We start from the raw sequence: 22,985 nt of genomic DNA on the forward strand, positions 1-22,985 counted from the left end.
GCGTTGCAGGTCGCACTCCGCGCCGGGCAGCGCTGCCTGGGGTGTTTGTTGTGCCCGCAAAAATAGCACTTGGGCCCTCCAGGTTTGGCTGGCTGCCGCGTGGCGCAGGCTTGTGGTGAGCTGGAGACGGCAGCTAGTGGGGCCCACAAGGGTGCCGCGCGGTCGGGGGCAAATGACCGGACGTTACGGGAGGCCACTTCTAACGAGTTAGCAAGCTGCCTAGTTCCAGCAAGATCAAGCGTACCCCCTTCCAGTAGCCACTGGCGGACGTACGCAGACCTCCTGCCCATAACCTAAGTTTGCAAATTAAAAGTTCTGTGTGCTGGACTGCCGAAACTGCCTGGCAGTCACAATTGCTACCTAGGATGTGCAGGGCACGCCTGAAATCGTCCAGAGACTCCCCGGGGAGTTGCTGTCTCGTGACCAGGAGGTGTCTGGCGTATGCTTGGTTGACTGGTCAAACGTAATATTCCTTCAGGAGCTCCATCGCTTCGGAGTAAGTGGGCGCATCCTGGATGAGAGGAAAAATGTCAGGGCTCACTCGTGAATAAAGGACTTTGTGCTTCTGCGAGTCCGAGGTTCCTCAGCATATGTTCAGAGGTAGCTTTCGAAGCAGGCTAGCCAGTGGTCAAAGGCGGATGTAGCATTGGCTGCTTAAGGGCTCAGCTGCAGGCGATCAGGCTTGATACGGAGATCCATTGTTAAAAAAAAATCTTTGCTCAATACATTGATGCACTATCAATTACTACAAAGACGAGAGTAGTTGAATAATTGAGGCTTTATTGAGCAAATATGTTGTGCCTCCTGTAGCTGGAACCTGTAATTGATAATATGGAAAGATGTGTCATTTGAAACATGGAAGTCTGGCAATATCTGGTCTGAGAGAAACATGAGAGGATACATGGAAAGATCCCACGAAGGGTCAACAGCAGCTGCAAAGAGCAGGATTATAAAATGCAGATTCCTTCTCCCAAACAAACAGGATTTTTGTATGAAGCTAAAAACAATGGTTCACACCTTCATTGAAATTAATTATCTTAGTAAGCATCTGGAAAAGCATGGATGAGGATTTCAATTGAGTTAAGTGATAAATGTAAACCTTTCAAGTTATAACCAAGTGGATTTTTAGCATTCCGCTAAAAGCAATGTTTCACACCTTCATTGAAATTAACTATCTTAGTAAGCAGCTGGAAAGGAAAAGATGAGGTTCAGTTGAATTTGGTGACAATGCTAGGTGTGAAATTCTGCTAACACCTTGTAAATTAAAGAAAATTGGAGACTATCAGTCTACATAATTTAAAGCAAAATCAAAGTTAAAATTATGAGTTGGGGACACAATTGGAAATAAAACTATAGAAATGACAGGAATTAAAAGTAACACCTCTTGAAACCAAAGCATTTTTGAATATCACAAAGGTACTTTGAACATCACAAAGGAAACAATGTAATCAGAGACCTGAGAGGTAAGGTCATGTCAAAATGAATACTTAGTTGTATTAGAATGTTTAGATCAAAGATACTTTTTACAATCAAAGTGAAATAAAAGTTATTTTACAATAAAGTGATAAAAACTTAATAACTGTTTTTAATAAAATATATAAACCCAAAGAAAGGGGACAGCCACCAGAGCCAGCTCTCACAGCTCGGTACATGGGAAAGATAGGACATAGCAACCGAGCTCACCAGCGAATACATCTAAAGAAGACCAAATTTTAAAAAGAAGATTGATTGTCAAGTTGGGCTTGAAGGTCCCTTCAACCAACCAGCAGGATCCAGAAGCAAGATCTTTTTACTTTTCTGTAAAGACAGTGATGGCATCTTTTAAAAGACAAAAAATATAATAATAAAATAACTTAAAAGTTTTAACCTGAAACAATGGTTATTCCTAAGTCTACTTTACTTACTTAGCAATGCGGGACCCAGGATCGATGCTACTAAGTGGTAAGTAGATGAAATCTTCGGTGAAGGTATGGGTTATACCGGGGATAACTTGAAAATATAGTTTGACCTGAATAGCACCCGCCGAAGCCTGCATCGGAGTCAGGGAGTGAGAATCCCTGTTCACCATTTAGAATGTCGGCCCTTTTTGGTAGAGGGGGAATTCTAAGAATAGTGGTGAATTTTCAACAAACCAGAATGGCTGCAGCACCAGCGAGCACACACATTTATATGCCGCCTACTAGCAGGAGCCAGCAGGCAGGGATTTACCCATGTACCTCCACTATACGGGCCTTACCATAATACATGTAATATTGCTAGTGGTGACTACCACAAGTGCTAATTCTGGAATTTGTAAAAGTATTGCAGTGCACCTTTTTGCAAAAGACTCCTTGCCGGATACATCTGGGGATGTTATAAACTTTACCCATGATATTGGGCAATGGACTATTCGGTGGGAACCTGAGGTGGGTGCCCCCAAAGGTAGGGAAACGTAACATTTATAACATTCCCCCAAAGGTGAGGAAACGGTTTTACTATAATGTAACATTTATAGCAAAACAGACTATTGAAAAAGTACTCAGTTATATAACAAATCCATGTCACACTGTGAGCAGTATAACATTCTGAGCCAGAGCCCAACCTCACATCAGAGTGAAGTGGAGTAAGTGGGCCTCCCTTGGGGAGTCTTCTGCATTGCTCTGGTTGTCCTTATTTTGAGATAAAGCAGATTAAGGTGGCACAGTGGTTAGCACTGCTGCCTCACACATGACCTCGGGTGACTGTGTGGAGTTTTCACATTCTTCCCGTGTCTTCGTGGGTTTCCTCCGGGTGCTCCAGTTTCCTCCCACAGTCTAAAGATGTGCAGGTTAGGAGGATTGACTGCTAAATTGCCCCTAGATGGGGTTACGGAGATAGGGTGGGGGATTGGGCCTAGGTGGGGTGCTCTTTCAGAGGGCCAATGCAGACTCGATGGGCCAAATGGCCTCCTTCTGCACTGTAGGGATTCTATAATTTGCATTGGAGCGAAGCCATACATTCAGAATTACCTGTCACGGAGTTCAATATTTCTCTCATTGGATGGATCAGATTGCTGTACTTAATTGAAGGTTGCCTTTAATTACTGCTGCTGGCAATATGCCATACAGTGTTCCGCCATCAGCCAAAGTGGGGTCGGCTTCCACCTTTGGCCCTGGTGGCGTGCCTTCACCTCCAATGATACAATTCAATCCCAACTTTAACCACTTGTTTCTCATTTAAAGGTCAACAGTGGAGGACAGATGGTATTTACAATATCACATTTGAACCGGAGGAACAGATATTGTCCTTTAAGATGGACACATTCAACATTTTCACCCTGTCTCAGAGATACCACATCAATATGCCTTTCCGATTTTGGGAAATCAGACCTCGGGCTGAAAATGATGCTATATTAACTGTTGTTGCTGCTTTCACCAAAGTGGAAATTCGAATCAAGGTATTTTTTTCTGATTTTATTGCAATTCAGTATTGGGTATGGGTCGGTACTAAACCAACAACCCCAGAGTCTGAAGGTACGACATTGAAAACGTCCTGACTGCTACCAGAAAAATGACTCTGAAAGTGACTGGTTGAACAATGTCAACATTAGAGGAGGAAATCTCGATGGCCTGCTTGGTCTGACCTTCACGCAGCTCCAGTCTTAAGGTCCCCTGACCTGACAGAGTGAGCGTCTATGTTACGAACAATCACAAAACAGAATGCTACCATTATATTCCTTTACCATAGTTTTTAATCTTGTAATACTTTCACAGCTGAGAATATTAATAAGAGATATACCATTAGTATTAAATTATACTGTTGGAGAGTCTTTGGTTGCAGCGTGAGTGTGAGGAAAGCACGGAGGGTGCCGTCTTGAGCTTTGACCACCTTTACATTTTAGTAACATGGATGGACAGTAAGATGGATGGACATCATTGCAGAGGGGTGCATGTTATGATCCCAATTGATTATATAACCAGTTTGGAAGATCCCAGAATGGAACCCTGGCTCAAAAGACCAGTACTTTTAAAAAATAAAACGTGGAGGAATAGAGTCACGCAACCATAAATTAGTTTTGACAACAAGAAAAACACATTTATTAAGACCATAAGACATAGGAGCAGAATTAGGCCACTCGGCCCATTGAGTCATGGCTGATATTTTTCTCATCCCATTCTCCTGCCTTCCCACCATAAACTCTGATCCCCTGATTAATCAAGAACCTTTCTATCGCTGTCTTAAAGCCACTCAGTGATTTGGCCTCCACAGCCTTCTGCGGCTAAGAGTTCCACAGATTCACCACCCACTGGCTGAAGTATTTCCTCCTTATCTCTGTTTAAAGGATCGTCCCTTTAGTCTGAGATTGTGCACTCTGGTTCTAGTTTTCGTACAAGTGGAAACATCCTCTCCAAGTCCACTCTACCCAGGCCTCGCAGTATCCTGCAAGTTTCAATAAGATCCCCCCTCTAAACTCCAATGAGTACAGATATAGATCCTCAACCGTTCCTCATATGACAAGCTCTTCATTCCAGGGATCATTCTTGTGAACCTCCTCTGGACTCTTTCCAAGGCTAGCACATCCTTCTTTAGATACGAGGCCCAAAATAAGCTCACAATACTCCAAATGGGGTCTGACCAGAGCCTTGTATAGCCTCAGAAGTACATCCCTGGTCCTGTAATCTAGCCCTCTCGACATGAATGCTAACATTGCATTTGCCTTCCTAACTGCCGACTGAACCTGCACCTTAAAAGAATCTTGAACAAGGACTTCCAAGTCTTCTGATTTGTGCTTCTGATTTCCTAAGCATTTTCCAATTTAGAAAATAGTCTATGCCGCCATTCCTCGTTCTAAAGTGCATAACCGTACACTTTTCCACATTGTATTCCATCTGCCATTTCTTTGCCTACTCTCCTCGCCTGCCCAAGTCCTTCTGCAGCCCCCCTGCTTCCTCAATACTGCCTGTCCCTCTACAGATCTTTGTATCATCTGCAATCTTAGCAACTGTGCCTTCAGTCTTTTCTTCCAGATCTTTCATGCATATTGTGAAACATGTGGTCCCAGCACCAACCCCTGAGGCACATCACTAGTCACCGGCTGCCATCCTGAAAAAGACCACTTCATCACCACTCTCTGCCTTCTGCAAGTCGGCCAATTCTCTATCCATTCCAGAATCTTAACACCATGGGCTCTTAACTTATTTAACAGTCTCCTGGGCGGCACCTTGTCAAAGGCCTTCTGGAAATTAAATAAATCATGTCCACTGGTTCTCCTTTGTCTAACTTCCTTATTACCTCCTCAAAGAATTCTAACAGATTTGTTAGACACGACCTCCCCTCGATGAAGCCGTGCTGACCCAGTCCTTTTTATCATGCATCCAAGTACTCCGCGATCTCATCTTTAATAATGGACTCTAAAATCTTACCAATGACCGAAGTCAGGCTAACCAGCCTTTAATTTCCTTGTGCCTTCCTTCCTTCTTACATTAGCCACTTTCCAGTCCTCTGAGACCCTCCATTTTATATTACTTTTTATAACCCAGTGATTCCTCAAAGATCACCACCAATGCCTCCACATTCTACTCAGCTATCTATTTTAGAATGCTGGGGTGTAGTCCATCCATTCCAAGTGAATTATCCACCTTCAGACCTTTCAGATTCCCAAGAACCTTCTCCTTAGTGATGGCCACTGCACTCACCTGAGCTCTGGCATCCCACCGGTGTCTTCCACTGTGAAGAGTGATGCAAAATAACTATTCCGTTCTTCTGTCATTTCTTCGTTTCTTATTATTACTTCTCCAGTCTCATTTTTCAGTGGTCCAATGTCTATTTTTGCCTCTCTCTTACTTTTCTATTGCTAGCTAGCTTACACTCATATTTTCATCTTCTCCCCACTTGGTGCTTTTTTAGTTATCCTCTGCTCGCTTTTAAAGGCTCCCTAATCCTCTGGCTTCCTACTAATACTCACCACTTTATATGCTTTTTCTTTTGTTTTTAAGCTGTCCTTGACTTTCCTTGCCAGCCATGGCTATCTCTTGCTCCCTTTAGCATGTTTCCTCCTGCTTGGGATTAATTTTTGTTTCCTCCCGAATAACTCCCCAAAAGTTCTGCCATTGCTGTTCCACTGTCTTCCCTGCTGGGCTCCTTTCCCAATCAACTCTGGCCAGCTCCTCCCTCATGTCTTTGTAGTTACTCTTATTTAATTGTAATACGTTACATCTGATTGCAGCTTCTCCCTCTCAAACTGCAGGGTAAATTCTATCATATTGTGGTCACTGCTCCCTAAGGGTTCTTTCACCTTAAGTTCCCTAATCAAGTCTGCCTCATTACACATCACCAAATCCAGAATTACCTGTTTCCTCGTAGGCTCTGTCACAAGCTGCTCCAAAAAAAAATCTTAGACATTCTACAAATACCTTTTCTTGGGATCCACTGCCAACCTGATTTTCCCAGTTCACCTGCATATTGAAGTCTCCCATGATTATTGTAATATTGCCTTTTTTACATGCCTTTTTATCTCCTGATTTATTTTCTGCCCTACATCCTGACTACTGCTAGTGGGCCTGTACATAACTCCCATCAGGGTCTTTATTACTTTGTGATTCCTCAACTCTACCCACACAGATTCTATGCCTTCTGATTCTATATTGTTTCTTGCTATCAATTTAACTTTATTCCTTACTAACAATGCAACCCCACTCCCTTTTCCCAACTGCCTGTCCTTTCGATCGGACACATATCCTTGGATATTTAGAACCCAGCCCTCATCCCCTTACAGCCATGTCTCTGTGATGCCCACAAAATCTTACCGGCCAATTGCAATGTGCACAACAAGCTCACTTACTTTGTTCCGTATACTGTGCGCATTTCGGTACAACACCCTCAGTCCTGCATTGACCACCTCCCTCTCATACTTGTCACCTTTTTTGTTCTGCCTGAGATTAGATTCCTGCCACCTTCTATACTCTCTGATCTATTAAGTGGTGTGGAAACTTTACTAACCTCTCCTGAGCCCTCTGCCCCTTTAACTAGTTGGAATTCCTCATCATTAACCTGCACTTCTCCCCTCTCCTTTAACTTTGATGTCTAATTTTCCACACAACCGTGATGCACTATCAATCACCACAAAGACTAGAATAGTGGAACAATCGAGGCATAATTGAGCAATGATGTTGTGCCTCCTGTAGCTGAAACCAGAATGGCTGCAACACAGGAGAGCACACATATTTGTACGCCATCTACTGGGCGGAGCCAGCAGGTAGGGATTTACCCTTGTACCTCTAATATATGGGCAGTGCCCTAATACATGTAATATACTACTAGTGGTGACTACGACATTCACCCCCTGTTTTAAAAAAAGGAGTCAGATGGGGGTGGTGGAAAATATTACAAGTTAAGTCTGTCGGGGGCCTTGACCCTCCTCTGCGATCGCCTCAGTCCTGGTGGTGATGTGGGTGCCGACTTGGTCACCTGCGACTCCGGGAGCATGTTGTCCTCGTCTTCGTCACCCCTGAGTGGAACTAGTGGGAGGACACATCCTGCTGGGGTGGGGGCGGCGGTGAGGTTCGCTGGAGGGAGGATGAGGAGCGCAGGCATAAAAGAGGCAACCGGGAGGGGGGGGGCAGTGTCAGGTCGGAGGTCGTGGCTGGGGATCCAGCGGGTGCCAGGTCCCGGAGGGAGACTGTGTCCTGGCGCCCGTCGGAGTGTGCCACGTAGGTGTACTGTGGGTTAGCATATAAGAGGTGGACTTTTTCGACCAAGGGGTATGACTTATGGGTCCACACAAGTTTCTGAAGGAGGACGGATCCAGGAACTGTCAGCCATGTTGGGAGCGAAACCCCAGAGGTGGACTTCCTGGGGAAGACAAACACACATTCGTGAGGGGTCTCGTTAGTCACGGTGCAGAGGAGCGATCGGATGGAGTGGAGCGCATCGGGGAGGACCTCCTGCCAGCGGGAGACGGGAAGTTTTTAGACCACAGGGCCAGCAGGACAGCCTTCCAGACTGTCCCGTTCTCCCTCTCCACGTTTCCCTGGGGGTTGTAGCTGGTTGTCCTGCTCGAGGCGATTCACTTGCTGAGGAGCAGGAACTGATGCAGCTCATCACTCATAAAAGAGGATCCCCAAACTGAATCCCCCCCCCCCCCCCCCCCACTATTTAGTTAAAGACCCTATCTACAACCGTAGTTATACAATGCCCCAAAGCTTTGACAAAGGGTCACCTGGACTCAAAACATTAGCTCTTTTCTCTCCCTACAGGTGCTGCCAGACCCGCTGAGATTTTCCAGCATTTCCTCCTTTGGTTTCAGATTCCAGCATCCGCAGTAATTTGCTTTTATAGATTTTACCCTTCCAAGCACAGAAACATTAAATTAAACCAACTTAATAGCTATAATTTATTTCTAATATTTACCAATACAAGTGTAAATCCCTTAAAACTACCTTTTGTTTTCCTAACAGAGAGCCTGTGGTTTATCAAAACTCTGGAAGAGGAATCTGAGAGTTGGTAGATTTGGGTGAATTAAGTTTGGCTATCTGTTGGCATCTTATTGGCCAGTTGTAAGTTCCAGCACACACCAGATGGTCAGTGGGTAGTGTGAGCCTGTCACCCACTCATTTTGACTGCTGTGAAGCCCAAGTCATTGTAGACCTGGCTCTCAGTTGCATTCTGATTATGCCAAACCACTGGCACCAAGACAACCCGCCAGCTAGTCAGTTAAGGCAATTAGATATGGGCAAACAAAGCTGGTCTAGGCTGTATTGCCCACATCCTATGAATGAATTAAAAAGTAAAATTGGTCTTCTTTTTCACTGAGTTGATTAACAGCCAGAGCCTCCAGTGGACCAGAGTGGAGGTGTAGTGGTCTCCTGAAAGGATAACATTAAATTTATTCTTTTTTGTAGACCTAGGAGGAACACTTCTGCTTTTCCTGGTCCTACAGGAATAAAAGCTACAAATATTACTGGCCTCCAATGGCCAGTGGGCATCTGGCTAGGCACTAAAAACTGGCATAAATTAATTTAGGTCAATAGGACAAACTCAATCCATTTGTACCTAAAAAATGCAACTCGGCTCCCACGTATATCATAGGACAGTGACATCCTTCCTGCAGTCACCTGTTCTCAGGACCCTACCAAAGGTGGAAGTGGCCTTGGGTCCAGTACTAATGTGGCAGTAAGTGCACCAATGCCATAGACAGAAGGAGGGGTACTGATGTGGTAGTAAGTACGTCAATGCCATAGACATAAGGATGGGACTATCTGGGGGTGGAGAATGTAAAGGATTTGGCAGCCCTTATTTATAACTTTCTTCACATATCTCTATAAACATTGATTTTAGTGTTTCATAACTGACTCTAAACTTAGGCCTCTCTAGGTCTCTTTTTGCAATTGTATACGTGCATATTTCTTGATCTCTTAGCTGTCAATGTTTGCATTTTCTAATTACAAAACATAGATGATAATCAGCAACATTTTCTGAGAACAAAACATTGATGATAATCAGCCTGAATACTTTCAGAACACATTTTTTTTAATTTTTGAAAGGAAAGACCTGGAGAGGATAGATAAGCAATATAATGGGGTTATAATCTGGTTAGACCTCATTCAGAGTTGTGTTCATTTCTGGGTGCCACATCTCAGGAAGGATATATTGACCTTGGATGGGATGGGAAATAAATACTGGCCTTGCCAACAATACCCACGTTGAACAACTGTGAATATAAAATGCACATATTCACCAGAACAATATGTGGGCTAAAACAGTTTAGAGGACAGAAGTTAGGGCATAACCTTAAAATTAAAGTTTGGGTAGCTCAGGGTGATATCAGGAAGGGCTCTTCACATAAAGGGTGGATGAAAATTTTTTTTTCAAACATTGGGCTGGATTCTCCCAACGGCAGCAGCAAGATCCACGATGGGGCGAAAAATGGAATTGTCACCCCACTGGCGGCAGCGTCAAGGTGAGCGTCCCATGCCGGTGGTTCCAAGCAAATCTGCGATTCATATTGATTTGTCTACAGTGAATGGGCTGGACACCTGACGTTCCATCCCTCAGCGATGCTCCACCCCTCTGAGGTGGGAATCATGCGGGCATGAATTGGTGCAAGTATTTACGAGCAGGGCCCGGGCGCCATGGCTGTTGAGGAGGAGCAAGAAGGAAAGACAATTCTCACAACCTTTAAGCCTTGCTGGGAGGTGGGGTGTCTGCCTGGGCCTCAGAGAGTAACTGGGAATGACTTGGTTGCAAGTGCATGGACCTGGGATGACCCCCTTGGAATCAGGGTGGCTGGCTCAGGCCCCCATTGCTGCATTATTTAATTTAAACCCAGCCCGTGGCTGCAACTTACAATGTCCTGACGGTTGACACTGCTCACTACTGTATCCTGTATATTCTCAGAAGGTGCCTCGTATGTGGGAGCCCAACCAGCACTCCCCTCTGGTAATCCTCATAACCCAGCAGTATCATCAACGGGATGGCATGGCCATGCTCAGTCGCCAACCCACTAGGTAGTGGCACTCCTTTGTGCACTCCTCTTAAGCGCAACCCCAGAGCAGAGCAACGAGGGGATTAGTAGAGCTCACCTCAAACAAAGGACACAGGCATCAGTTCCACTGGAACCCTCTCTGGCACACAGCCCCTCTCAGAGTAAAAGCTTCACCAGCGAGACTATCAGCTAACCCACTCCTGAGGCTCATGAGCTGTCTCCAATCTCTGCCTGTCCACTGCGCCCTTGACCCCATACATCCTGCCCTCAGCCAGGTTCCATCACAACCTGTGTTAATCCCAGGCTTCACATAACACTGCAACTAAGGTCCCAGCAAACGCACACATCCCTCGCTCAACCCCATCTGTAGAACCTGCCCACATACCAGGATCCTAGCATGGACCCGACTGGCAGTGCAAGTTGACCATCTTCAGCACACATCCAGTTGCCATCCTCCTGGCGGATAGCACAAGGCCCATACAATGAGGAGGCCCACTGGGAGAAACCGGACAGGGGCCACAGAGCCAATCGCTAACACTGGTTGCGACAGCCACCAGTACCCTTTGCCAGGGACGTGTGGTGAGAATAGAGGCTCATACATAATAGGCCAGGTTCCAGTCACTGATGGGGACAAGGTTGCAGAATGGGAAACATCATCTCGAAGGAGCCGGGGGAGGGAGGCACAGACTAAGGGTGGGCAGCAATACAACTCGGGGTGACCATGTAACCTGGTGGCATTGGATGATCAAAGGAACCCTCATCTTATTAACATTCTCTGTCACTCCTCCCTCCAACCGCAGATACATGGATATTGGACTACAGCCAGCTATGCTCACTCTCTACCTGTGTGGGATATTGCAAATGTCCGCACAGAGATACATCCATACTGTTATGGAGGCCCTATACGCCCAGGCATCAGACTATATCATTTTCAATCTGATCCAGGCTCAACAAGATGCCCGGGCAGCAGTGTTTGTTACCATCGCTTGCATGCCCCAGGTTCAGGGAGTGATCAATGGCACACATCGTCCTCCGAGTACTGATTCAACAAGAGGTGTCCTTTATCAATAGGAAGGGCTTCTACACCATGAATGTGCAGTTGGTGTGCGACCACCAGCTGCACATAATGCATATCTGCACCCAATTTCCAGGAAGAGCATGTAACCTGGGGTACTGCTCAGTTCCTGGTATCTTTGAGGCACTTCCTCAGGTGAGGGGTTGACTAGTAGGCGACAACGGTTACCCACTAAGGTCATGGCTAATGATGCCTGTGCAGAGGCCCCAGACTGAGGCAGAGAACCGTATTATGATTTCGGACCAAACCCAAACCTTTGCTGGGATACTGGACAGAAACCCCAATATTTAGACTATGAGGAAAGGATATCTCGCTCTAGGAGTGATTGCGCACAAAATTGAGATATGGTATATTAAAACAAATTTTATTACTAACACAGTATTAAAATATCTTTAACATCACGATAATTAAAATAGCCTACAATTATCCCTTAAAAACTGCTAATCAATACATGAGCACAATAACCCTTAACTGCTATCTTTATTTTCACCCAAACATCAAAACCATCTCAAGGGCAGCACGGTGGCCTAGTGGTTAGCACAACTGCCTCACGGGGCTGAGGTCCCAGGTTCGATCCCGGCTCTGGGTCACTGTCCGTGTGGAGTTTGCACATTCTCCCCGTGTCTGCGTGGGTTTCACCCCCACAACCCAAAAACGTGCAAGCTAGGTGGATTGGCCACGCTAAATTGCCCCTTAATTGGAAAAATAATTGGGTACACTAAATTTTTTTTAAAAACCATCTCAGATCCCAATCCACTTTTAAATACAGTTAGCACATAGGAATACTTGTTTTAAAGAGATGTCTTGAATACTGGAAAGAGAGATATTTTGAAACTGCTTTAAAGAAAGAGACCTGACCCCCTGCCAGAATAATACAGAATCTCCGGCTGTTATTTTTTCAGAAACTTTCTTCGCTCACCTTCCAGCCAAAAACTAACCCTGAAAACTAACCCTAACCTGACCGCTTCAACCTTGCCAAAACATTGGCACCACCCTTACACCGATGCTTCACCCGGTGGGGGGGCTCACAACCTCGCCACAAAAAGCCCCTGTCTTTACCTGCCGATACGGACGCAGATTGACCGGGTCCGTGGCCTCGCCTGCAACGGCTGTGCCCTACAACATGGCGCTAGCTCTGCGCGGACCCGGCCTGCCAAAAACTGCCCCCCTTCACCACCCCCCACCAGTTCCCTCAGCCCCTGCCGAAGCCCCCCCCGCCAGCGGAACGGCTCCTGTGGGGCGGCGCTGGACACAGTCCGCCACCATCATGCGAGGTCCCCGAAAAGTGAGAGACATGTGCCCCACACCATCGGGAAGTCGGCCCACCGGGAACGGAGCATCGGGGAAGGGCCTCAGATGATATCCTGAGGCCGTCCCGAAAGTGTGCGGCATACTCCTGTAGTACGCTGTTTTTGAAGGGGCGGAGCATCGGAAAAATGGCACCTGCCCCAATTCCGGTGTAAAAATGGATTTTCTGGCCGATTGCCGAATGTGATTTTGGCACCGGTGATTGGAGAATCCAGCCCATAGCCTCCCAAATGGAGAACCCAGCCCACTGAGTTAGTAATTTTTGAGTTAGTAATTTTTTGGAAACGATTCAAACATTGAATTCGCATTTTTTTGATCAGCAAAGGTAATGAGGCTTACACAGCCAAGGCAGGCAGATCAGCCATACTGAATTGAATGTCAGAACAGACGTGTGATGCTGGATGGCCTATTCTTATATTTTTATGAATTAACTTAAATTAGCATGTTTCCTCTCTTGCCTCAGCTTGATATATTTTTAATAGCAGATACATTCTGTCATTTCATTTTCTCTTTCATTCACCCCCCCTGGTGGTCTTTCCATTACCCATCAGCCCCTTCAGTACGTACCCATGCAAGGATCACGACATCCCCCCCCTTTTTTCCATAGTTGCAGAGCTGTAACTAAAAACAAAAATCACACACAGTTAGTTTCATGCACAAATACAGAACAGAGCAATGATTGTACCAGTCATGTTCACAAGTTCAGACGGTTGGGTGCACGTCTGATTCGGGTAGACCTCCTGAGTGGGCATGGAGACCCAGAGGTTTTTATGTCCATTCGGGCACTAACTGCTGGAGTCCCAGGATATCGCATGATAGCGTCCTGCAGATCTAACGCCAGAAATACAGGTTGACAAGGTAGAACATTCAGCAGGTCTCGCCGATTGCGTCAAAACAGTATTCCATCATCAGACTTCACAACGTAAGATCGTGGGGATACTTGGCGGTGCATCATCACCATGTTAGACCAATCCCTAGCCGGGTGTCGCAACCTAACCCTGTCGTTGATTGCTAATGGATGCAGAACTTTTGCCTGCTGGTCATAGTGCTGCTTTTGTCCCTGACGTTGGTGACGCAGCTTGTCCAGGACTGGCGAGTGATATGGATTGGCGAAGTGTAACGCCGGTAGCGTTGTCCGCACATCTCGATTGAAGAGCATTTGAGCTGGTGAGAGCCCAGAGCTCAAAGGCGACGAACGGTATGACAATAGAGCCAAGTGTATGTCGGACTTCGAGTCAGCGGCCTTGCTGATCAGTTGCTTAATAATGTGAACACCTTTCTCCACCCTGCCATTCGATTGAGGAAAGCGTGGACTCGACGTCACATGCTTGAAGCTGTACTGTTTTGCGAATTCCAACCACTCCCAGCTGGCAAAGCAAGGACATTGTCGGACATGACCGTCTGTGGGATGCCATGCCTTGGGAAGGTTTCTTTGCAGGCTTTGATAACCGATGCTGATGTGAGATCCGGGAATTTCAGTACTTCCGGAAAGTTGGAGTAATAATTGATGAGAAGAACATAGTGTTGACCTATGGAATGAAACAAGTCAATACCAACTTTGTCCCACGATAGCGTAGCCATCTCATGCTGCTTTAGTGGCTCCTTGCATTGTGCCGGTCGATGTTTTTTTTTTTTTTTTTTTATAAATTTAGATTAGCCAATTATTTTTTCTAATTAAGGGGCAATTTAGTGTGGCCAATCCACCTACTCTGCACATTTTTGGGTTGTGGGGGCGAAACCCACGCAGACACGGGGAGAATGTGCAAACTCCACACGGACAGTGACCCAGAGCCGGGATCGAACCTGGGACCTCAGCGCCGTGAGGCGGTTGTGCTAACCACTAGGCCACCGTGCTCCGGTCGATGTTTTTGACACATGTCACATGTGAGCACCATGCTCGTTATGTCCTCATTTATCCCAGGCCAATACACGGATTGCCGTGCTCTCCTTTTGCACTTTTCGGCACCAAAGTGCCCCTCATGAATCCTGCAGAGCATGTCCGCCCGGAGCGCCAGTGGAATGACGATTCTGTCATTTCGCAGTATGATGCCATCCACCACGGACAGTTCAGTTTGGACGTTTTGTAACTGTGGGCACCGCTTTCTTGGCCAGCCATGCTGAAGGTTAGAACATAGAACATAGAACAGTACAGCACAGAACAGGCCCTTCGGCCCTCGATGTTGTGCAATGATCACCCTACTCAAACCCACGTATCCACCCTATACCCGTAACCCAACAACCCCCCCCTTAACCTTACTTTTTAGGACACTACAGGCAATTTAGCATGGCCAATCCACCTAACCCTGACTGCATGACTTGAAGCAGGGTTGCACCTTCCCGTGTCGCTTGACGAATTTGCTGCTGCCTCCAGTCCGTTGCCGGGAGTGTCTCCCTGCACCACAGTGCATGAGCTTCCACATTAATGGAAGCCGGAGGCGGATTGTCAGCGTCAATGGCTCGGGATAAGGTGTCAGCTATTATTAGGTCCTTCCCATGTGTGTAGACCAGCGTGAAATCGTACCTCCGCAACTTCATCATCATGCATTGTAGGTGCAGCATCATGTCATTGAGATCTTTGTTGTTGATGTTGACCAGTGGCCTATGATCAGTCTCCACAAGAAATGTGGAAGACCATACGCAGCGGTGGAATTTTGTCACACCAATGATCAATCCAAGGCACTTCTTCTCTATCTGTGCGCACCTGCACTCGGTGGCGGTCACCGCTTGAGAAGCGTAAGCCACTGGGTCCCAGTCCGACTAGTCATTCTGTTGAAGTAGCACCGCACCAATTCCATGTTGACAGGCATCGGTGGAGATCTTTGTGGGTTTTGCTGGGTCAAAGAATGCCAGAGTTGGAACTGCCATCAATTGGTGCTTCAGATCCTCCCACTCGTCTTGGTGACTTGGAGTCCAGTCAAACTCCGTGTCCTTCCTTATCGCTTGCCATAACGCCGTCGTCCGTGCTGCTAAGTTCGATATGAACTTGCCTCGGAAGTTGATGAATCCCTGGAACCTGAGCACTGTTTTCTTGTCACATGGCCGCTGCATGTTCTGAACTGCTGCGATCTTCTCAGCGTCCGGCTTCACCCTGTGCTCTGATATCATGTCACCCAGGAAGGTCAGAGACAAATGTGCAGGGGTGCACTTGGCTTGGTTGAGCTTCAGCCCAAATTGGTGTATTCTTTGGAAGACTTGTTTCAACTTAGCAATGTGGTCTTCCTCTGTCGTTGACCATATTATGGTCATCAGCATATACACGGACGCCTTCAATGCCTTCCGTCATCTGCTCCATAATTCGGTAAAATATTTTCGATGCAGATATAATCTCGAAAAGCATTTGATTATAACAATAACATCCAAACGGCATGTTGAAGGTACACAGCAGTTGGCTGGAATCATCGAGCTGCATCTGCCAGAAACCTTGTGAGGCATCAAGTTTGGTGAATATGTGCGCCTTCGCCATTTCGCTCGTTATCTCCTCTCGCTTGGGAATAGGGTAGTGTTCCCTGCGAATGTTTTTGTTAAAATACTTGGGATCTAAACAGATTCTAATTTCACCGGACGGCTTCTTGACACACACCACCGAGCTGACCCAGTCAGTCGGCTGCGTGACTTGTGAGATGATGCCTTGAGATTGGAGGCATTGGAGTTCTGCTTTTAGCTTGTCCTGCAACGGAGCTGTTACCCTCCTTGGTGCATGAATGGCCGGTGTTGCATCCTCTTTGAGCAGGATTTTGTACTTGAGAGGTAACGTACCCATGCCACAAAAGACGTTGGATATTCCCTGAGAAGCAGCTGTATGGCATCGGCCAGTTGTGATGAGTCAACCATGTTCATGAAAATCCTTTGGATCAGCCGCAATCCTTGCAGGCTTGAGCACCTAACAGTGACGTTCTTTTGTCGTCCACGATCTCAAAATGTAGTCCTTTTGTGACTTTCTTATGAACGACTTGTAGGTGGCATGATCCCATCCAGGTGATCTGGTTGCCATTGTAGTCTGTTAACTTGCATGCAGCAGGTATCATCTCGTGTGTCCCTGGGATGGATGCAAGATCTTTGCTTGTCATCAAGTTTGCGGATGCTTCCGTGTCAAGCTTGGACGTAATTGGGGAGTTGTTTACTTGCACCGTGGCACTCCATTTGCTTGTGGATTCAATGGTATGCACGTATTGAGGCTGTGTGGTTAGCTCGTGCGGTTCCTCTGTGGCGTTTATGATTCCAACGCCGTATCTCCCAGGAATGGAACTCTTCGTGGTCGGAAAAGTTTTCTTCGGGTGTCCGAGTGTCCATTGCATCTACTGTGTGAACCTTGAAGTTTCCATGCCTTTGCATTGGAGAGTAATATTTGGCTGTGGACTGACATTTCATTTCATTTTCATTTCATTTCATTTCATTTCATTTCATGGGAGGCAAAATGATTAATCTGAGAGCATTTTAGACACCTTTCCCCTTGTGCAGGACATTTCCCTTTTAAATGTGCGGTGCCACAGTGGTAGCAAGTCATGACGTCTGTGACGTCACGCGCCGGCAGTGATCGCGCATGCGCAACTCGCTCTTCGGGCTGGGGCCGGTATTTTGCATACTGCGCATGCGCATACCGGGTTCTTCCAGGATCGCGTCTGTCCTGACTGCGTGCAAGCGCCGACATACCTGTGGAAGTAGTTGAGTCGGAAACGTTAGGGACCTTCAAGCGGCTATTGGATAGGTACATGGATTAGGGTAGAATAATGGAGTGTAGGTTAACTTCTTAAGGGCAGCACGGTAGCATTGTGGATAGCACAATTGCTTCACAGCTCCAGGGTCCCAAGTTCGATTTCGACTTGGGTCACTGTCTGTGTGGAGTCTGCACATCCTCCCCGTGACTGCGTGGGTTTCCTCCGGGTACTCCAGTTTCCTCCCACAGTCCAAAGATGTGCAGATTGGGCGGATTGGCCATGAAAAATTGTCCAAAATTCTATGATTAACCTAGGACAAAAGTTCGGCGCAACATCGTGGGCCGAAGGGCCTGTTCTGTTCTGTATTTCTCTAATACCGTAATGGGCGCCAGCCGCCGGAAAAGAAGGCCTGTGAGGAGAGGCCACCATTTTTACATCTTCTATCTTGTGGAGTACTTTCTCCATGTTTGTTTTTCAAGAAACTCCAGGTACTGCTGTTTTTTCTGCTCTTGCTGTAAGCATTTTGCTATTGTGGTTTTTAAAGTTACATCATTTTGTTGCATTAATGATTCCCTTAAATTTTCGTCTGATCCCTGATGATGGAATCTGTTACATCAGCATAGTTACAACCTTGTGCTCGCAAGCGGAGATCTGTGACAAAATTAGAGATAGTCGCCCCATTTTTTTGGAATCTGTTACGCAGGTTAAATTGTTCCATGATTTTGTTTGACTGTGATTTACAGTGCTCATCAAATTGTGCCATTATCACTTGATATTTAGTTTTAGCATCAGTATCACCATACGTAAACGAGTTCTAAATGTCTACCGTCTGCTGGCCTGCCGTTAAGAGTAATATTCCAATGTTTCTCTCGTCGGTGGCTGCATTTAGGTCAGTATATCTGAAGCTGCTGTTTATACATTTTCCAGTTACTATTTAAATTACCGGTAGTTTTCAGCAACTCTGGAAATGGCGTGTGATCCATCGCTTTAGTCAGTTGTTTGGAAATTAAAATGCTGCGAAGTCTTCCACAGTCGAGTGGCTGGCCCGTTGCTTTTGCTGGTTGCTTTGGTTGTTTCTGGTCTCTAACCTAATCTATCTAGTGCTGTTCAATTAAAGCCATTCCTGTACCATGTTTTTGTTACCTGTAGAGATGGTAATCTGTGCTACTCAACTCAGTTACAGTAGACGCTCTGGAAGGAGGCTAGAAATCGTCCAGAAGTTTGATAGAAGGTTTATTGAGCAACACAATTTAAATAACTGCGTGAACTCTTACTTAAAGAACTGCACTAGTAAACACGGTTACAACTTTTCTATGTTCTACAACTAGGCCTGACCACACTAGCAGCCCTGAGCTAAATTTCTGTTCCTGTTCTCCTCACAATCAAATCAGCCAAAGAGGGGGAGGGCCGTCTGCGTCCCACTTTTATGCGCGCCAGTGCTGTCCCCTGGTGGTCTTTCCATTACCCATCAGCCCCTTCTGTACATACCCATGTAAGGATCACTACACTTATCAATAAGTCGAGAGTACTGTGCACCTGTCACCCACTCGTTTTGACTGCTGTGGAGTTCAAGGTATTGTATTTTAGAAAATGGAAAGTTTGTCCACTAAGAATAAAATGACAAACTTGTTTTTAAAAAACCTTTTTAAGTGTTTGAATCGCTATTTTTAAAACAATGCTGACAGGTTTTCTCATTCAGGATTAATTGTTTTTGTAAGTCCGTAGCACATAGGATTTATGATATATAATTGCACAGCCCCATTGGCATAACCACTGAAAGACTGGCATGCAGTGTAATGGGGCAGCAGGATACACACTTGTACACATAGAAATCAAATAACATATTGCTCCTGCTTAATGGATTCATGTTTTGAACCAGGGAAAACCAGCAATTACACAGAATTTCAAGCACAGGAGCAGACTATTCATTTTTTTTTAAAAATTTAGATTACCCAATTATTTTTTCCAATTAAGGGGCAATTTAGTGTGGCCAATCCACCTACTCTGCATATTTTTGGGTTGTGGGGGCGAAACCCACGCAGACACGGGGAGAATGTGCAAACTCCACACGGACAGTGACCCAGAGCCGGGATCGAACCTGGGACCTCAGCGCCGTGAGGCGGTTGTGCTAACCACTAGGCCACCGTGCTGCCCCAGGAGCAGACCATTCACCACATGGTCCACTCCACTGGTTATGCTTCACCAGAGCTTCCTTCCCCTCCCCCCCCAATCTCACCCTATCACCATATCATTCAAATCTTTTCTCCCTCCTGCATTTAACTAGTTTCCCCTTAAATGTATCTATGCTGCTTTCCTCTCAACTTTCCATTTGATAGCAAATTCCATCTCCTAACCCAGTAAGGGGTGCACAGTCAGGAGACTACACCTGAGTGAGATGAATACTGAGTGAGTAATGGATTAGGTTTACAGGAGAGAGAGGTGATCTAAGTAAGGTATATTTGCAACTCACAAAGTGTGTTAAGTTGGATTTGTCAGTACTAATAACGTTTATCAATAGTTGTAAGGTTTATTAAGGCCAAATAAAATTTAAATAAGTAAACCAAAGTTAAATAAAATTAACATAAGTGAAGTGGTTAAGAAATGGCAGGACAGCTCAGTTGTGTGGGATGTGTGTCCTGTAGTGTATGGAAGTTGTGGACGCTACTGGTGACCTAGACGATCGTATGTGCAGGAAGTGTCACCAGCTGCAGAAATGAGCTCTGGGTTTTTGAGCTCAAGCAGCAGCTGGAGTCACTGAGGCTGAGAGCTATGTGGATTGCATATTCAGAGAGGTGGTTACATCGCAGACTAGGAGCATGGAGGCAAAAGAGAACAGGTGCACACTCAGGCCGTCCAAGAGAACTAGGCAGATAGCGCAAGAATCCCCTGAGGTCCTGTTCGTTAATCGGTTTTCTGTTTTGGATGCTGGTGAGGGAATTGGTTCCTTGGAGGAGTGCAGTCAGAGTTGAGATTGTGACCACATGGGCAGTTTAGCTCTATAGGAGGGCAGGAAGAAAAGGGGAAGATGAGCAGAAGAACAGACAGGAAATTCTGTGGCCATGGACACAGGATGGTATGTTACCTTCCTGGTGCCAAGGTCAAGGATGTCACAGGGCCGCTGCGGGAGGGTGAACAATGACTTAGGTAAGAAGGGGATGAACTCCTGAAAGCAGATGTCAGGGATCTTGGAAGGAGATTTAAAAGCAGGACCTCTAAAGCTGTAATCTCAAGATTATTTCCAGCCCCACGTGCTAGTGAGCATAGAAATAGGAAAATTGAGCAATGGAACACTGGAAATTGGTGTCGGAGACAGGGCAATGGATTTCCAGGGCATTGGGTCCATTTCCGGGGCAGTTAGACATCCACAAGATGGATAGGCTGCATTTTAGCAGAACGGGGACCAATATCTTCACAGGGAGATTTTCTCATGCTGCTGGGGAGGCTTTAAACTAGATTTGCAGTGGGAAGGGAATCCAAGAGGGAATCAGATTTAAGAGAAGCAAAACTCGTGAAAGGAAGTAGTAAAGTAAAAATCAAAACTGGATGGCAGGCATAGCATAGGCAAGCATCAATTAGGATTAGAGAGAACAATGTTTAAAAAGCGGAATTAAAGGTATTCTATCTGATCACATGTAGCATCGCAAAAGATTTGATGATTTGAATACACAAATTGAGGTTAAAGGGTATGATTTAATTGTTATTATGGAGATGTGGCTACAGGGTGACCAAGATTGGGAGTTAGATATCCAAGGATATTCAGCAGTTAGGAGGGATAGACACCAAGGAAAAGGGGGTGGGGGAGTATGAGTTCAGTGCATTAGTAAGAGAGGATCTTAGATGGAAGGAACAAGATGCAGAATCGGTTTGGGTGGAGCTAACAGGAAGGGGCAGCAAACACTGGTGGGACTTGTTTATAGGCCACCAAACTGTAGTTATGGTGCTAGGCATGGTATAAATCAGGAAATTTGAGATGCATGTAACATGAGTAATACAGTAGTATTGTGACCCCCTACAGGGACAGAGCTTGTATATCATCTGCCTCCCCCCTACAAATATTATAAGTTTATTAACTCAAGTATACAAAAGAATCAGCAAAACACAAAAATAGTCACGGAAATCAGTAATATGCCAAAAGCATTTACAAGACACCAAAAAACACATAGAAAACAGCACCTCTCAAGCCAGCACCCACCTATTAACCCCCCCCCCCCCCCCCCCCCCCACCACCAGCCCCAACACTAGCCCCACATCGACAGAAAGGTGCCCAAGCGAGCTGCAAGACCACCGGAAAAGGACATACTGGTGCAGAGCAAGGTGTGAGAGAGAGAACTGTGGCCCCTCTTGCGAGGGGCCACAGTTCAACCCAAAACAGTTCCTTTAAATAAACCACCAGCTGCAAAGCCAGCATACGGCCACCTTTCCCCCCCACCCCTCCCCAACGGTAGCCCCACATCAGTGGAAAGATGGCCAAATGAGCAGCACAGACCACTGGAAAAGGATACACTGACACCCTGCCCTAACGGTAGCACCACATCAATGGAAAGGCGGATATACAATCAGCAGAGATCAAGGGAAAAGGACATACCGCTAAGGTGTATGGCGGAAGTAAGAGAGAGAGAGAACTCTGTTTACAAAAAAAACAAGACAAAATACAGAACAACCCGAAGAAACCCAACAAAGAATTGAGAGGAAACCCACGCAGACACAGGGAGAAGTGCCTGTCTCCTGTGACAAGAGAAAAAGTCACCCGAGGCCGGAATTGAACCCGGCACCCTGGAGCTGTGAGGCAGCAGTGCTAACCACTATGCCACCGTGCCATCCGTGAACACTTTCATGGCCACTTTGCCAGTAACGTCAGTTCATATCAGAGAATAGACCCAGACCGACCCTGGGTTGTCGAAGGTCCGACATATGGTTCAATACGAGGACAGACATAGGGCGATCCCCAACGGGCTGAGGGCCCACACCTCCAAGCTGCCCAAAATGAACATCGAAGATGGCGTTCTCCTGTGGGGGACGTGGGTGGTGGTATCTGAACGGGGACGTTCCCCCATTGAAAACCTCCATAACAGACACCCAGGGGTGGCCAAGATGAAAATGTTGGCCCCGACTGGATGCCAAGAACAAGCGGGCGGCCCACAATTGCACCCCATGCCAGAAGCACCAGAAGGCCCCACCGGCGGCCTTGACGCACCCCTGACGCACCCGTGGGAGTGGCCCGGGAAGCCTTAGTCCCGTGTATACATCGACTTTGCCGGTCCGTTTCAGGAGGCCACATTCCTTTTATTAGCGAACACCCACTCAAAGTGGCTTAAAGTGCATCGGGTCCTCATGGCGCATTCACGAGCAACTACGGACTGACTGAGGGCTATTTGTAGTATGCACGGACTGCCGGAGGTTCTGGTGTCCGACGAAAGCATTCAAAAGCCAGGTGTTCACTTTGTTCATGGTAACGAGTGGCATCAGGCATGTGCGGACGGCCCCGTACCACCCGGTCTCCAATGGG

The 22,985-nt window shown here is 46.4% G+C and overlaps 1 protein-coding gene across 4 annotated transcripts in view; it reads left to right on the forward strand.

The window, feature by feature from the left end:
• cfap94 (cilia and flagella associated protein 94) overlaps window positions 1–22,985 on the forward strand; it is a 175,356-nt gene that overhangs the window by 132,039 nt on the left and 20,332 nt on the right. For all 4 annotated transcript variants that reach the window (XM_038811017.1, XM_038811013.1, XM_038811015.1 and 1 more), the window contains one exon: window positions 3,201–3,415. In XM_038811017.1, coding sequence (XP_038666945.1) covers window positions 3,201–3,415 — 215 coding nt within the window. The remainder of the gene's footprint in view (window positions 1–3,200; window positions 3,416–22,985) is intronic.

Source organism: Scyliorhinus canicula, chromosome 11 (assembly GCF_902713615.1).
Source record: "Scyliorhinus canicula chromosome 11, sScyCan1.1, whole genome shotgun sequence".
NCBI classification, from domain to species: domain Eukaryota; kingdom Metazoa; phylum Chordata; class Chondrichthyes; order Carcharhiniformes; family Scyliorhinidae; genus Scyliorhinus; species Scyliorhinus canicula.